Source organism: Aegilops tauschii, chromosome 6, assembly GCF_002575655.3.
Source record: "Aegilops tauschii subsp. strangulata cultivar AL8/78 chromosome 6, Aet v6.0, whole genome shotgun sequence".
Taxonomy (NCBI): domain Eukaryota; kingdom Viridiplantae; phylum Streptophyta; class Magnoliopsida; order Poales; family Poaceae; genus Aegilops; species Aegilops tauschii.
Window position 1 is genome coordinate 477063649 of NC_053040.3, and position 16411 is coordinate 477080059.

General features: G+C 44.4%; 1 protein-coding gene across 1 annotated transcript; it reads right to left on the minus strand.

Moving 5' to 3' along the window:
* Positions 1–13721: 13721 nt before the first annotated feature.
* On the minus strand, positions 13722–15954 carry LOC109742861 (putative wall-associated receptor kinase-like 16). Its single transcript, XM_073500720.1, has 5 exons — positions 15874–15954; positions 15373–15817; positions 15105–15272; positions 14276–15039; positions 13722–14244 (listed from the first exon to the last, which is right to left on the minus strand). The coding sequence occupies exons 1-5, from the start codon at positions 15952–15954 to the stop codon at positions 13846–13848; spliced, it is 1857 nt and encodes a 618-aa protein (XP_073356821.1). The 3' UTR covers positions 13722–13845.
* Positions 15955–16411: the final 457 nt, after the last annotated feature.

Genomic DNA, 16411 nt, shown 5'->3' on the forward strand with positions numbered 1-16411 from the left:
ATGACAACTTATGTCTATGGCTAGGAAACATAACCATCTTTGATTAACGAGCTAGTCAAGTAGAGGCATACTAGTGACACTTTGTTTGTCTATGTATTCACACATGTATTATGTTTCCGGTTAATACAATCTAGCATGAATAATAAACATTTATCATGATATAAGGAAATAAATAATAACTTTATTATTGCCTCTAGGGCATATTTCCTTCAGTCTCCCACTTGCACTAGAGTCAATAATCTAGTTCACATCGCCATGTGATTTAACATGAATAGTTTACATCACCATGTGATTAACACCGATGGTTCACATCGTCATGTGACCATCACCCAAAGGGTTTACTAGAGTCAGTAATCTAGTTCACATCGCTATGTGATTAACACCCAAAGAGTACTAAGGTGTGATCATGTTTTGCTTGTGAGATAATTTTAGTCAACGGGTCTGTCACATTCAGATCCGTAAGTATTTTGCAAATTTCTATGTCTACAATGCTCTGCATGGAGCTACTCTAGCTAATTGCTCCCACTTTCAATATGTATCTAGACCGAGACTTAGAGTCATCTAGATTAGTGTCAAAACTTGCATCGACGTAACCTTTTACGACGAGCCTTTTGTCACTTCCATAATCGAGAAACATATCCTTATTCCAGTAAGGATAATTTTGACCGCTGTCCAGTGATCTACTCCTAGATCACTATTGTACTCCCTTGCCAAAATCAGTGTAGGGTATACAATAGATCTGGTACACAGCATGGCATACTTTATAGAACCTATGGCCAAGGCATAGGGAATGACTTTCATTCTCTTTCTATCTTTTGCCGTGGTCGGGCTTTGAGTCTTTACTCAATTTCACACCTTGTAACACAGGCAAGAACTCTTTTCTTTGACTGTTCTATTTTGAACTACTTCAAAATCTTGTTAAGGTATGTACTCATTGAAAAACTTATCAAGCGTCTTCATCTATCTCTATAGATCTTGATGCTCAATATGTAAGCAGCTTCACCGAGGTCTTTCTTTGAAAAACTCATTTCAAAACACTCCTTTATGCTTTACAGAATAATTCTACATTATTTCCGATCAACAATATGTCATTCACATATACTTATCAGAAATGATGTAGTGCTCCCACTCACTTTCTTGTAAATACAGGCTTCACCGCAAGTCTGTATACAACTATATGCTTTGATCAACTTATCAAAGCATATATTCCAACTCCGAGATGCTTGCACCAGTCCATTGATGGATCGCTGGAGCTTGCATATTTTGTTAGCACCTTTAGGATTGACAAAACCTTCTGGTTGTATCATATACAACTCTTCTTTAATAAATCCATCAAGGAATGCAGTTTTGTTTATCCCTTTGCCAGATTTCATAAAATGCGGCAATTGCTAACATGATTCGGACAGACTTAAGCATAGATACGAGTGAGAAACTCTCATCGTAGTCAACATCTTGAACTTGTCGAAAACCTTTTTGCGACAATTCTAGCTTTGTAGATAGTGATACTACTATCAGCGTCCGTCTTCCTCTTGACAATCCATTTATTCTCAATTGCTTGCCGATCATCGGGCAAGTCAACCAAAGTCCACACTTTGTTCTCATACATGGATCTCATCTCAGATTTCATGGCCTCAAGCCATTTTGCGGAATCTGGGCTCACCATCGCTTCTTCATAGTTCGTAGGTTCGTCATGGTCTAGTAACATAACCTTCAGAACAGGATTACCGTACCACTCTGGTGCGGATCTTACTCTGGTTTACCTACGAGGTTTGGTAGTAACTTGATCTGAAGTTACATGATCATCATCATTAACTTCCTCACTAATTGGTGTAGAAGTCACAGGAACAGATTTATGTGATCCAATAAGGGAGCAGGTACAGTTACCTCATCAAGTTCTACTTTCCTCCCACTCACATCTTTCGAGAGAAACTCCTTCTCTAGAAAGGATCCATACTTAGCAACGAATGTCTTGCCTTCGGATCTGTGATAGAAGGTGTACCCAACTGTCTCCTTTGGGTATCCTATGAAGACACATTTCTCCGATTTGGGTTTGAGCTTATCAGGATGAAATTTTTTCACATAAGCATCGCAACCCCAAAATTTTAAGAAACGACAACTTTGGTTTCTTGCCAAACCACAGTTCATAAGGCGTCGTCTCAACGGATTTTGATGGTGCCCTATTTAACGTGAATGTAGCTGTCTCTAATGCATAACCCAAAACGATAGTGGTAAATTGGTAAGAGACATCATAGATTGCACTATATCCAATAAAGTACGGTTATGACGTTCGGACACACCATTACACTGTGGTGTTCCAGGTGGCGTGAGTAGTGAAACTATTTCACATTGTTTTAACTGAAGGCCAAACTCGTAACTCAAATATTTTACCTCTGCGATCATATCGTAGAAACTTTTATTTTCTTGTTACGATAATTCTCCACTTCACTCTGAAATTCTTTGAACTTTTCAAATGTTTCAGACTTTGTGTTTCATCAAGTAGATATACCCATATCTGCTCAAATCATCTGTGAAGGTCAGAAAATAATGATACCTGCTACAAGCCTCAATATTCATCGGACCACATACATCTGTATGTATGATTTCCAACAAATCTGTTGCTCTCTCCATAGTTCCGGAGAACGGCGTTTTAGTCATCTTGCCCATGAGGCACGGTTCGCAAGCATCAAGTGATTCCAAAATCCCATCAGTATGGAGTTTCTTCATGCGCTTTACACCAATATGACCTAAACGGCAGTACCACAAATAAGTTGCACTATCATTATTAACTTTGCATCTTTTGGCTTCAATATTATGAATATGTGTATCACTACGATCGAGATCCAACAAACCATTTTCGTTGGTGTGTATGACCATAAAGGTTTTATTCATGTAAATAGAACAACAATTGTTCTCTAACTTAAATGAATAACCGTATTGCAATAAACATGATCAAATCATATTCATGCTCAACGCAAACACCAAATAACACTTATTTAGTTTCAACACTAATCCCGAAAGTACAGGGAGTGTGCGATGATGATCATATCAATCTTGGAACTACTTCCAACACACATCGTCACCTCGCCTTTTACTAGTCTCTGTTTATTCTGCAACTCCCGTTTTCGAGTTACTACTCTTTAGCAACTGAACCAGTATCAATTACCGAGGGGTTGCTATAAACACTAGTAAAGTACACATCAATAATCTGTATATCAAATATACCTTTGTTCACTTTTACTAGTCTCTGTTTATTCTGCAACTCCCGTTTCGAGTTACTACTCTTAGCAACTGAACCAGTATCAATTACCGAGGGATTGCTATAAACACTAGTAAAGTACACATCAATAATCTGTATATCAAATATACCTTTGTTCACTTTGCCATCCTTCTTATCCACCAAATAGTTGGGGTAGTTCCGCTTCCAGTGACCAGTCCCTTTGCAGTAGAAGCACTTAGTCTCAGGCTTAGGACCAGACTTAGGCTTCTTCACTTGAGCAGCAACTTGCTTGCCGTTCTTTTTGAAGTTCCCCTTTTTCCCTTTGCCCTTTTCTTGAAACTAGCGGTCTCGTCAACCATCAACACTTGAAGTGGTCTCGTCAACCATCAACACTTGATGTTTTTCTTGATTTCTACCTTCGTCGATTTCAGCATCACGAAGAGCTCGGGAATTACTTTCGTCATCCCTTGCATACCATAGTTCATCACGAAGTTCTACTAACTTGGTGATGGTGACTAGAGAATTCTGTCAATCACTTTTTTATCTGGAAGATAAACTCCCACTTGATTCAAGCGATTGTAGTACCCAGACAATCTGAGCACATGCTCACTAGTTGAGCGATTCTCCTCCATCTTTTTGCTATAGAACTTGTTGGAGATTTCATATCTCTCAACTCGGGTATTTTCTTGAAATATTAACTTCAACTCCTGGAACATCTCATATGGTCCATGACGTTCAAAACGTCTTTGAAGTCCCGATTCTAAGCCGTTAAGTATGGTGCACTAAACTATCAAGTAGTCATCATATTGAGCTAGCCAAACGTTCATAACGTCTGCATCTGCTCCTGCAATAGGTCTGTCACCTAGCGGTGCATCAAGGACATAATTTTTCTGTGCAGCAATGAGGATAATCCTCAGATCACGGATCCAATCCGCATCTTTGCTACTAACATCTTTCAACATAATTTTTCTCTAGGAACAAAAAATAAACACAGGGAAGCAACAACGCGAGCTATTGATCTACAACATAATTTGCAAAATACTATCAGGACTAAGTTCATGATAAATTTAAGTTCAATTAATCATATTACTTAAGAACTCCCACTTAGATAGACATCTCTCTAATCATCTAAGTGATTACGTGATCCAAAGCAACTAAACCATGTCCGATTAACACGTGAGATGGAGTAGTTTCAATGGTGAACATCACTATGTTGATCATATCTACTATATGATTCACGCTCGACCTTTCGGTCTCTGTGTTCCGAGGCCATATCTGTATATGCTAGGCTCGTCAAGTTTAACCTGAGTATTCCGCGTGTGCAACTGTTTTGCACCCGTTGTATTTGAACGTAGAGCCTATCACACCCGATTAACACGTGGTGTCTCAGCACGAAGAACTTTTGCAACGGTGCATACTCAGGGAGAACACTTTTATCTTGAAATTTTAGTGAGAGATCATCTTATAATGCTACTGTCAATCAAAGCAAGATAAGATGCATAAAGGATTAACATCACATGCAATCAATATAAGTGATATGATATGGCCATCATCATCTTGTGCTTGTGATCTCCATCTCCGAAGCACCGTCATGATCACCATCGTCACCGGCGCGACACCTTGATCTCCATCGTAGCATCGTTGTCGTCTCGCCAACTTATTGCTTTTACGACTATCGCTACCGCTTAGTGATAAAGTAAAACTATTACATGGCGATTGCATCTCATATAATAAAGCGACAACCATATGGCTCCTGCCAGTTGCCGATAACTCGGTTACAAAACATGATCATCTCATACAACACATTATATCACATCATGTCTTGACCATATCACATCACAACATGCCCTGCAAAAACAAGTTAGACGTCCTCTACTTTGTTGTTGCAAGTTTTACGTGGCTGCTACGGGCTTAGCAAGAACCGTTCTTACCTACGCATCAAAACCACAACGATAGTTTGTCAAGTTGGTGTTGTTTTAACCTTCGCAAGGACCGGGCGTAGCCACACTCGGTTCAACTAAAGTGAGAGAGACAGACACCCGCCAGTCACCTTTAAGCAACGAGTGCTCTGAACGGTGAAACCAGTCTCGCGTAAGCGTACGCGTAATGTCGGTCCGGGCCGCTTCATCTCACAATACCGCTGAACCAAAGTATGACATCCTGGTAAGCAGTATGACTTATATCGCCCACAACTCACTTGTGTTCTACTCGTGCATAGCATCAACGCATAAAACCTGGCTCGGATGCCACTGTTGGGGAACGTAGTAATTTCAAAAAAAAATCCTACGCACACACAAGATCATGGTGATGCATAGCAACGAGAGGGGAGAGTGTTGTCCACGTACCCTCGTAGACCGACAGCGGAAGCGTTATCACAACGCGGTTGATGTAGTCGTATCTCTTCACGATCCGACCGATCAAGTACCGAACGCACGGCACCTCCGAGTTCTACACACGTTCAGCTCGATGACGTCCCTCGAACTCCGATCCAGCCGAGTGTTGAGGGAGAGTTTCGTCAGCACGACGGCGTGGTGACGATGATGATGTTCTACCGACGCAGGGCTTCGCCTAAGCTCCGCAATGATATTATCGAGGTGTAATTTGGTGGAGGGGGGCACCGCACACGGCTAAAAGATCTCAAGGATCAATTGTTGTGTCTCTGGGGTGCCCCCTGCCCCCGTATATAAAGAAGCAAGGAAGGAGGAGGCCGGCCCTAGGAGGGGGCGCACCAAGTGTGGAGTCCTACTAGGACTCCCTAGTCCTAGTAGGATTCCACCTCCCATATGGAATAGGAAAAGAGGAAGGGAAAAAGAGAAGGAAGGAAGGGGGCACCCCCCTTCCCTAGTCCAATTCGGACCAGACCAAGGGGAGGGGTGCGGCCACCCTTGAGGCCCTTTTTCTTCTTTCCCGTATGGCCCAATAAGGCCCAATACGTATTCCCGTAACTCTCCGGTACTCCGAAAAATACCCGAATCACTCGGAACCTTTCCGAAGTCCGAATATAGTCGTCCAATATATCGATCTTTACGTCTCGACCATTTCGAGACTCCTCGTCATGTCCCCGATCTCATCCGGGACTCCGAACTCCTTCGGTACATCAACATACATAAACTCATAATAAAACTGTCATCGTAACTTTAAGCGTGCGAACCCTACGGGTTCGAGAACTATGTAGACATGACCGAGACACGTCTCCGGTCAATAACCAATAGCGGGACCTGGATGCCCATATTGGCTCCCACATATTCTACGAAGATCTTTATCGGTCAGACCGCATAACAACATACGTTGTTCCCTTTGTCATCAGTATGTTACTTGCCCGAGATTCGATCGTCGGTATCTCGATACCTAGTTCAATCTCGTTACCGGCAAGTCTCTTTACTCGTTCCGTAACACATCATCCCGCAACTAACTTATTAGTCACAATGCTTGCAAGGCTTATAGTGATGTGCATTACCGAGTGGGCCCGGAGATACCTCTTCGACAATCGGAGTGACAAATCCTAATCTCGAAATACGCCAACCCAACAAGTACCTTTGGAGACACCTGTAGAGCACCTTTATAATCACCCATTTACGTTGTGACGTTTGGTAGCACACAAAGTGTTCCTCCGGTAAACGGGAGTTGCATAATCTCATAGTCAGAGGAACATGTATAAGTCATGAAGAAAGCAATAGCAACATACTAAACGATCGGGTGCTAAGCTAACGGAATGGGTCAAGTCAATCACGTCATTCTCCTAATGAGGTGATATCGTTAATCAAATGACAACTTATGTCTATGGCTAGGAAACATAACCATCTTTGATTAACGAGCTAGTCAAGTAGAGGCATACTAGTGACACTCTGTTTGTCTATGTATTCACACATGTATTATGTTTCCGGTTAATACAATTCTAGCATGAATAATAAACATTTATCATGATATAAGGAAATAAATAATAACTTTATTATTGCCTCTAGGGCATATTTCCTTCACTTATGTTGGTGCTAGGGTTAGGTTTAGGGCTAGGGTTATGGTTAGGGTTATGGTTATGGTTAGGGTTAGGGTTATGGTTAGGGTTAGGGTTGTTGTTTCATATATATATTAGGGTTTGTATTCGGTGTTAATCCATGGATTAGTACTCATGGAAGCAATGTTACCTTGTGTTCATTGCTTATAGGGATGGGAAGAACATGTGTGTTTGTTCATCATGGGGACAAAGACGCCTTTTTGAAAGGCAATAAAGAACCGGACCCGGATGAGTTTGACATGGTGTTTGATAGTAGTCCTAGCTATGCGGAGCTCTTGCAACAAGTTAGGAAAGATTTGAATTGGATGGACCCTAGTGATATCATTGAGTTGGAGGGAAGGCATAATGTTGGTTTTGGAATGCACATCCGTTGGAAGACAATGCGTGTAAACTCGGAGCAACGTTGGGTTGCATACAAGGAGACAGTGGCTGAATCACTAGACAAGGCTCTTGAGTTATTTGCAACGAAGAAGGTTGATTCAAGTTTGCATTTGGACTTGAACCGGAACCCCTCCCCTTTGGTTGCTAGTAGCCCCCCATCCTTGAAGCGAGATGAAATTGTTGAACCTCTTTTGACCCAAGAAGTGAGGCCAACATTGAGCCCTTATAGAAACAACCAAGATGAATCTTTGCAAGAGGACAATGATGAGTATGCGGACGATGACAATGAAGTTGATCTCCATGACAACAATGTGGGTGATCTCGACAAATATCATTTGCAAGAGACAATGGACCATTCCATCCCTTTTTCCCGTGCATATGCATCGGACTCGGATGACGATGGTCCCGATGAACAAGTTGATGCGGAGGGGTTCACGGTGAAGGAGGCCGAAGCTTTCGAGAAGGTATTTGGTCGGGATCATCGGACTACATTGTTCAAGGATGTTAGTCTCGCGGATGAAGCCGTGGTAGATGGTGGCCAATGTGTACCTCTTGGGGTTAGGCCAAGCTCTCACCGTGATTTGGTAGACGACAAGAACCGGATTGCTAAAGGTTCTAAGTTCGACAGCTTGTTGGATTTGAAGATGTGGCTCGACAACTACTCGGTTACGCATTATCGTCCACACAAGGTGGTGCACTCAGACGTCAATGTGCGCTACACGGTTGCATGTGCATGTGAAGATGAAAAGGAGGTCCAACTTGGACTTACAAGAGGCCGTGGTGGTGGTAGAGGTCGTGGAAAGGAGGTCCAACAAGGAGTGGCAAGACGCCGTGGCGGTTGTCCGTGGATTGTGCGTGCAAGACCATGGAAAGGAGGTCCTACTTGGCATGTAGTGAGTTGTGTGCCAACTCACATGTGCCAAGGCAAAAGGGTGGATGGCAAGATTGTGTCCGAAGACCACAAACAACTCACGTCCGAGTTCATCGCTTACAGGCTCTCCAACTCAATATCCACACTTCCAACAATGAGCGTCCAACATGTCATTGACCTTGTGAAAGCCATCTTTCATTACAAGGTGAAATACGGCAAGGCATGGAAGGCGAAGCAAGCCGCATTTAAGATGTTGTATGGTACATGGGAGGAAGCATACAACCGAATCCCTAGGTTGTTGTTAGCCATGGCCGCGACAAACCCGGGCATGGTTCATGTGGTCGAGCCTCATGGGCACCAAACAACGGTTCATGAAGGAAGGAAAGTCAGAGTATTTGGCTGTGCTTTTTGGGCGTTCGAACAATGTGTGAGGGCTTTCGAACATTGTAGGCCGGTCATCGCAATTGATGGCACGTTCTTGACCGGACAATACAAGGGCACCTTGTTGGTTGCGATAGCAAGTGATGCCAATAACCGGGGTGTTGCCATTGGCATTTGCTTTGGTTGAGGTGGAAAACAATGACAACTGGGAGTGGTTTCTGCATCTTTTGAGGACGAAGGTGTTACCCGCTCAAAGGGAAATTTGTGTCATATCGGATCGGAATCAAGGAATTCTTAACGCCGTGGAGATTGACATTCCCGGGCATGCTCCGTTGCACCATCGCTGGTGCATGAGGCACTTTTGTTCGAACTTCTATAGGGCATGTGGCCTTAAGGAGTTGGCCGATGATCTTCAAGATTGTTGTCTCACTTTCTCCGATAAGCGCTTCGCCACTTTGTACAACAAATTGCTCGCACACAAAAAACTTGATCCCGGGGGTCAAGACTTTCTCAATAGGCACATTCAATACCGGAACAAGTGGGCACGTGCTTTTGATGAAGATGGCCGGAGATACGGTCAAATGACAAGCAATATGGCCGAATGCTTCAATAGGGTGCTCAAAGGTGCACGTGGATTACCCGTGACGGCAATAGTTCAATACACATTTGACAAGATGAATGCGTACTTTGTAAAGTACTCGATGGAAACCGATGCACAGATAGCGGGTGAGAACCCACGGAAGTACAAATACAAGTTCCCACCCAAAGTTGATGAATGGTTGCTATTTCAATCACGGAAGGCGGACTCAGAAGAAGCTATATTATATGACAATGAAGAGTGGAAGTACGAAGTGAAAGAGCCAGGAGGAACCACAAATGATGGCCGGCAACATGGAGGTCGGGCTTTCAAGGTGTCGTTAACACAATGTGATTGCACTTGTGGAAGTACGAAGTGAAAGAGCCAGGAGGAACCACAAATGATGGCCGGCAACATGGAGGTCGGGCTTTCAAGGTGTCGTTAACACAATGTGATTGCACTTGCGGGAGGCCATTGTTGCTTCATCTCCCATGCTCACATTTGTTACTGTGCCTCCTCCCCCCCTCTACTGGGTCTTTTTCAGCCATAGTTCAACAATTAGTATAACAAACATTCAGGTTCAAAAAGGGTTCACAAAAGACATCATTTCTTAGAAAAGAACCATCACAATAAGTTCCAGTTGACCATAGAGCTACCACCACTACAAGTTCAACGACATAAAAGGTACGACCACTCCAAGTTCAACGACATAACAATTCGCACTCGAAGTTCAACATTATAAAAAAACTAAGATGACTAGTGCTTTCCACGCTTGCTGGGTCCTCCCCCCCTCTTGACGCTTATCTTCTTCACCTTCCTAGGAAGAGGGACCCGCTCCGGCTCCGGCTCCGCCTCCGGTTCGACATCGTCATCCAAATAGTCATCCAAAGCCGCCATCCGCGAGGTGCCGACCGTCCTTTTGCCTCTTTGGGTGAAGTCTTCAGGTGTGTACTTGTTGATTCCCCTCCTAGGCTTCAACTCGTATGCAGACCGAGCCCGGTACGTCCCCAAGGTCATATCATCAGCAACCTATGCATCAACAAAATATATGAAAAGACCGTGTGTGAGGATATAGTTAGCAATGCATCAACAAATGGATATATATCGTCATGACATACCTCTTGGGTGACCGCACCCACATCCTCATCCTCGAAAGGTTCACCATGGCTCTGCCCCAAAGCGGGATCTGATGGTGTCGCCGACCTAGACCGTTCTGGTGATACATACTCGGGGTCACGACAACCGAAAAGGTTTGATAGCCGCCTTAACTTTTGGCCCTGGCGCTGCAACATGTACAAGTGAATGAGACATGGAACGTGTCAATCTACTTCTCCATAGAAATAACATGTCAATCTACTTCTCCATACAAATAACATGTCAATCTATGTATCCAAACTATAACATGTCAATCTATGTATCCAAACTATAACATGTCAATCTACTTCTCCATACGAATAACATGTCAATCTACTTCTCCATAGAAATAACATGTCAATCTATGTATCCAAACTATATAAATAACATGTCAACCTATCTATCCAAACCACATTCTAATCTAACAAGGGTTCCCCAAATCTAATATATGCAAGATTCAAACAAAAGTTGCCCAAAACTAATACATGCAAGATTCAAACAAGGGTTCCCCAAATCTTCAAAATATAATATTTTCTATGGATAGAAAGAAGGGGATCGGAGGAGAGTACCTTCTACGATGGATTGGTGAACAAATGCACGGACCAAATCGTCGGATCGGAAGGATTTGGGAGAGGGGATTGAGAGGGGGAGTGCAGATGGCCGCCGCCCTGTTTTTCTGTAACTGCCAATGGGGAGGGTGGGGGAGGAGAGGGCTGGCGCGTTTGCAGATAAGTCACAGTGCAGCGCCTAGCGGCTAGGCGCTCCACATTACACGTGTAGCGCCTAGCGGCTAGGCGCTGCACATTACAGGTGCAGCGCCTAGCTCGGAGGCGTTGCACTGCTGGGTGCGGGCCCATGGGCTGCCACGGTGGACAGAGATGCAACGCCCCGGAGCTAGGCGCTGCACCGTAGGGTGTGGCGCCGGCGTGGCGGGCGCTACACAAAAGGGTTAGGGGTGTGAAATAGTTTCGCACCTAGTTCATTCTGTGAATTTATTTCGTTTCCAGGTTAAATTTGTCAAATTTGCCAAGATATGTCTGTGCCTTTTCTGTCCATACTTTTGGATTCCAGTGAATCGTGGATGGTCAACCCACTTTGCTCACTGAACAGAGTCTTGCATTGCCAGCAGCACTAACCTGAATATCTGGAAAATGCATGATGGTGTTTCTTTAACAATGAACATAACTCAAAGTGGTCGCTCACAAAACTCAATACGGGACAACCCTAATTCTTAATACCTTCCGTTATCAGTGGCTACCATGATACAACTCCGATGACAATGGGCTACAAAAAACAGAAAACATGATTTCTAGGCCTCTTGAAGTGTTAAAGAAAAGAGGTCTGCTTCTATGCTTTTCGCCAGGCCCTGGAGGCTCTATAGCACCGTGGCTGGGGGACTCGTCAACACTCCAAGAGCCACTGTTTTGCTTCTCTGATTATAGCTAGATTATGGACGGTGACGCTGCAGGCTGCATGTGGCCGGTATTTGCTCTCTCCTTCGCATTGCTTTGCCTGGGCTCAGACTCCTTTTTTTGGGACCCAAATCAGCAGTTCGTTTGTTTTTTAGGGAAATAAATACACCTGGTCGATGAAACAGAGTCCCCTGCTCTGCAGTCTGCACTGTCATTTTCACACCACACTGGAACAGAGTCATGCGATTGGGCCGGAGGCCTAGAAATCATGTTTTCTGCTTTTTTGTAGTCCATTGCGCGCAGCAGGAGGAGGAGGTGCAAGCCCTAATGGTTATATTTCTTAACTGGCTTCAAGTTAGCCCGGTCCATTTAGCACCTGATAATTTTTCCCAAGAAACTGAAAAAGTATGTACATTATGATGACAGTAATACAAATAAAGCTCAACTATTCATGTGTTATAGAGGCTCTGCATAAATCTAAAATAACCAGCATTTAAAAAATGCTCATATACTTTTAAAATATTCACGTATTATTTTAAAAACATTCATATTAGTGAAATAATATATATGAATCAAAACCATGTTTGTCTAATATAAAATAATAAATATACTTCAAAATTACAGTTTGTAAATATTATTTGAATTATTCAAATATTTGAATAATTATACGCATATATTTATAATTCATAATTATCTTGTTAATGAAAATGTTTTTGTAACTCAAAAATACTAAAAATTTAAAATGTTTATATGATATTCACTCGTGTATTTTATTTAAAAAAGTTAACTATTTATAATTCATAGTATTTTTTATTACCTATTCATAAATTTTAGTTAAATAGTATTTTATAAAAAATAGGTAATATTACAAAAATTACAAGAACATTTTATTTAGTTATTTTATGGCAAACCTTTACGTATTAATTTGTTTGCACACGAGTATTTGTGTACCATGAGGTTATTACTTATGTACCACAAATATTCATAACCGACAACGTGGCATGGAGCCTTGTTTATGATTGTTTTTAAAAATAATATGTTCACACAGTATTTGTTGACCACGAGGTAATTATTAATAACACATGAATATTTGAATCTAAATTTTATTACTATGATTATTATTTACATACGATTTTCTATAAGGACATAATGTGTACTAAATGAGCCGCACTGACTGCAGCCCATTTAAGTAGCATAACCATTTTCATGTACACTTTGTAGCAAAACCAAGTTGTCGTTACCCTAAAAAAAAGTCGTAGTTGTGGCCAGCACACTCCGCCAGTCGCGGGTTAGAGACCGGTTTGCACCATTTTTCATTTTAGTTCCCCTGACAGGTGGGGCCCACTACGCATAGACATATATATAGTGCCAAAATTGCTACAAGTGGGCCCCATGTCACGTCAGCCATATACGGTGCCACGTCAGCGTAGTTTATGTATATGGATTCGATTAGCAACGTACATGCACGTTCATGCCAAGTTTTAGAACCAATTCGACGTATTTTCAAGTTTAGGCACTAAACTTAACATTCGTGGCAAGTTCAAACACCACTCGTGTGTTTATTACTAGAACTTGGTTATCTTTTTTATGTTTGTGTTTTATTATTTTTGGTTTTTTATTTTACATTTTTTGTGTATTTATCCCTTTGGTCTTTGCTTGAAACATTTCTCTTTTTTTTAGTTGCATTTCTCTTCTGTTGTTGAACATCATCTTCAGTTCTAAAAAAAATTCTTCCATGAAGGAATTAATCCACATTTATGACGTTACATCCTAAAGACTTTACATATTTGTGTGGGTTTAAAAAGGAGTCCCACCAAACACTAGAACAATCTACAAACCAACAGCCCTAACAAAAACAATCTACAAGCTAAAAGTGTATGTACTACCCTCTTCAAGATCAAGAACGTCTTGCGGTCTCAACCTATAATTCACATCACGTTGTTGCTCTCTACCAAGCAAGCTTTGCCCCTCATCCGGATAAGCACCAGCCTGACCCCATGGGTTCCGTTGATACCTCCTTAGAGCTTCCAATTTCTCTGCAACTTCCTTCATCGACGGATGCTCCTCCCTGATCATGCTCACACACCGCATCACGAGGTACGTTACTTCTTCCAGTGCCTCCGGGCCCATCTCCAATCTCACCCGGCCGTCAAGGAGCTCGTCATGCCGGCCGGCTTTCTCGGCCGTCGTGAATCGGGACACGAGGCTCCTGTCCTCCTCTGGCCCATCAAAGCAGAGCACCTTCTTCCCTGTCAAGAGCTCGAGTAGAACGACGCCAAAAACTGTACACATCACTCTTGTCCGTCAGCTGGCATGTCATGAGGTACTCTGGGTCCAGGTACCCGCAGGTGCCTTGCACCAGTGTCGCAATCTCAGCCTCGTCACTTGGTTCTAGCTTCGATGCCCCAAAGTCAGAGACTTTGGCGGTGAGGCTGCCGTCGAGCAAGATGTTGGCCGTCTTGACATCGCCGTGGAGGATCGGTCGCGAGGCCGACGAGTGCATGTACGACAGCGCCTCGGCCGACTCCGCCGCTATCCGTAGGCGGGTGTCAAGTGCCTTGTTGGTGTCGGGGCCCTCACCGCCATGGATGTAGTGGTAGAGAGTGCCGTTGGAGACATACTCGTAGACCAGCATCGGCACCTCCACCTCGAGGCAGCAGCCCTGCAGCTTGACGACATTCCGGTGGTTGATCTGAGAGAGGATGAGCATCTCCCTCGCGAACTCCTTGGTCTCGGTGGCCTCCATCATCTTGGACTTCTTGATGGCAACAATGGTCTTGTCCTCCAGAACACCTATGTAGACAATGCCGTGCCCGCCGCGACCGAGGATCTGGTCGACGGCGAAGTTGTTGGTCGCTTTCTTGAGCTCCTCTTCCGAGAATATCTTGAACCCGCCACCGCCTCCCCCGGCAGCGCCACGCATCTGCTGCTGTGGGATGACGCCTCCGTTGTGCTCGAAGAAGCTCTGCTTTGCCTTGATGAGCTTTCTCTTCTGGAGCCCCAGGTAGAGCCAGAAGCACATGAACACGGACAAGAACACCCCCACGCTGACTCCTGGATGACACATTGCATACTCGATCATTAGTTTAGATTCCCAACAAGATAAGTGAATGTGTTACCTGTAACGATCTTCAGAGCTAAGGTGAACTTGTCCTTTGGCCGGCAGCCATCCTTCCTGGTGACATCTCCACTTGTCCCGGGAGGGCACTGGCAAGTGTAGCTTCCCTGCGTGTTATTGCAGACCCCGTAGCACGGGAATTCGCCTTTCAGTTGGCACTCGTCGATGTCTTCAGTTTGCAAAGCAATTTCAACATTTGATCAGAGAAATCACAAATGTAGCAAGAGAGCACAACACTTGAGAATTGATTCAGGAATCAGGGTGTGTACCTGTGCATCCACCGTCGAGGTACGGGTTGCCGTCGTAGCCCCTGGAGCAGTTGCACCGGTACCCGGGGCCGTTGGCGGCGTCGAAGCAGTCGCTGCGCGCGCTCCGGCAGGCGAAGTCGGTGGCGTTGCGCCTGGAGGCGCTGCAGTTGCCGACGTTCCGGACGGCCCAGTCGAGCACGACGGGCACGTGGAAGTCGTCGGTGCGGTTGAGGAAGACGCGGTCGCTGTGGCTGAACCAGTCCGCCTCGACGAGGAACACGTAGTGGCAGGACGTGGCGTTGCTGATGAAGGCGGAGTTCTCTTCCTGCTGCGGCGGGAAGTTGCGCTGGTGCGGCTCGAAGAAGCTGACCCCGGGCGGTATCGCGCTCTGGCAGCACCCGACGCCAGTGTCGGTGGAGGAGAAGCCGGTGTCGGTGCTAAAACCGGCAGATCTCGAAAGGGGGCCCTGAGCTGGTGATCTTGGCACGATGGTTAACAGGAAGTAAAGGGACACAGTTTTACCCGGGTTCGGGCCCTCTCCAAGAGGTAAAATCCTATGTCTTGCTCGTATAATATTGATTGTGGATGGGGTACAAAATACATGATGATCTACCTCGTGATCGTATTAATGAGTTATAATCTCCTAACCCTTGAACGTGTGCTTCTATAGACTAAACCTCTTGGCTTATATAGGTGACGGGGTAACTAGGGCTTAGGCATGGCTAGTTACAATCTTAGGGATAAACGTGCCAATCATTCAAATACGCCTTGAAGTGTACGCCAAGTCTCTAGAGGATTCCATCTTGAATACGTTGAGGGCCACGACATGTGGGGCCCATACTTCAATTGTGGATGGGTCCTCGGCCCGGCCCATGAATGCCATGCCAACGTGGTGTGCACCCTTCAATCCAAGACACCGTCAGCCAATGCCTCCTCCTCCTGGGCCCGGGCGCAGGAGGAGGAGCCGTACAACCACTCCCTCCTCGAGAAGCACCGGCTAGCAGAGGGCCAAATCTACGACGAGCGTGTGAGCGAGGAGGCCGTGGCGACGAAGAATCCC

Bases quoted from the DNA above. Each gene is read 5' to 3' on its own strand.
- LOC109742861 (XM_073500720.1), bottom strand. From the start codon at position 15,954: ATGTATTTTGTACCCCATCCACAATCAATATTATACGAGCAAGACATA. The intron at 15,818-15,873 runs GTAAAACTGTGT...TCACCAGCTCAG, and splicing joins TGGAGAGGGCCCGAACCCGG to GGCCCCCTTTCGAGATCTGC. The intron at 15,040-15,104 runs GTAACACATTCA...TGTGTCATCCAG, and splicing joins AGCTCTGAAGATCGTTACAG to GAGTCAGCGTGGGGGTGTTC.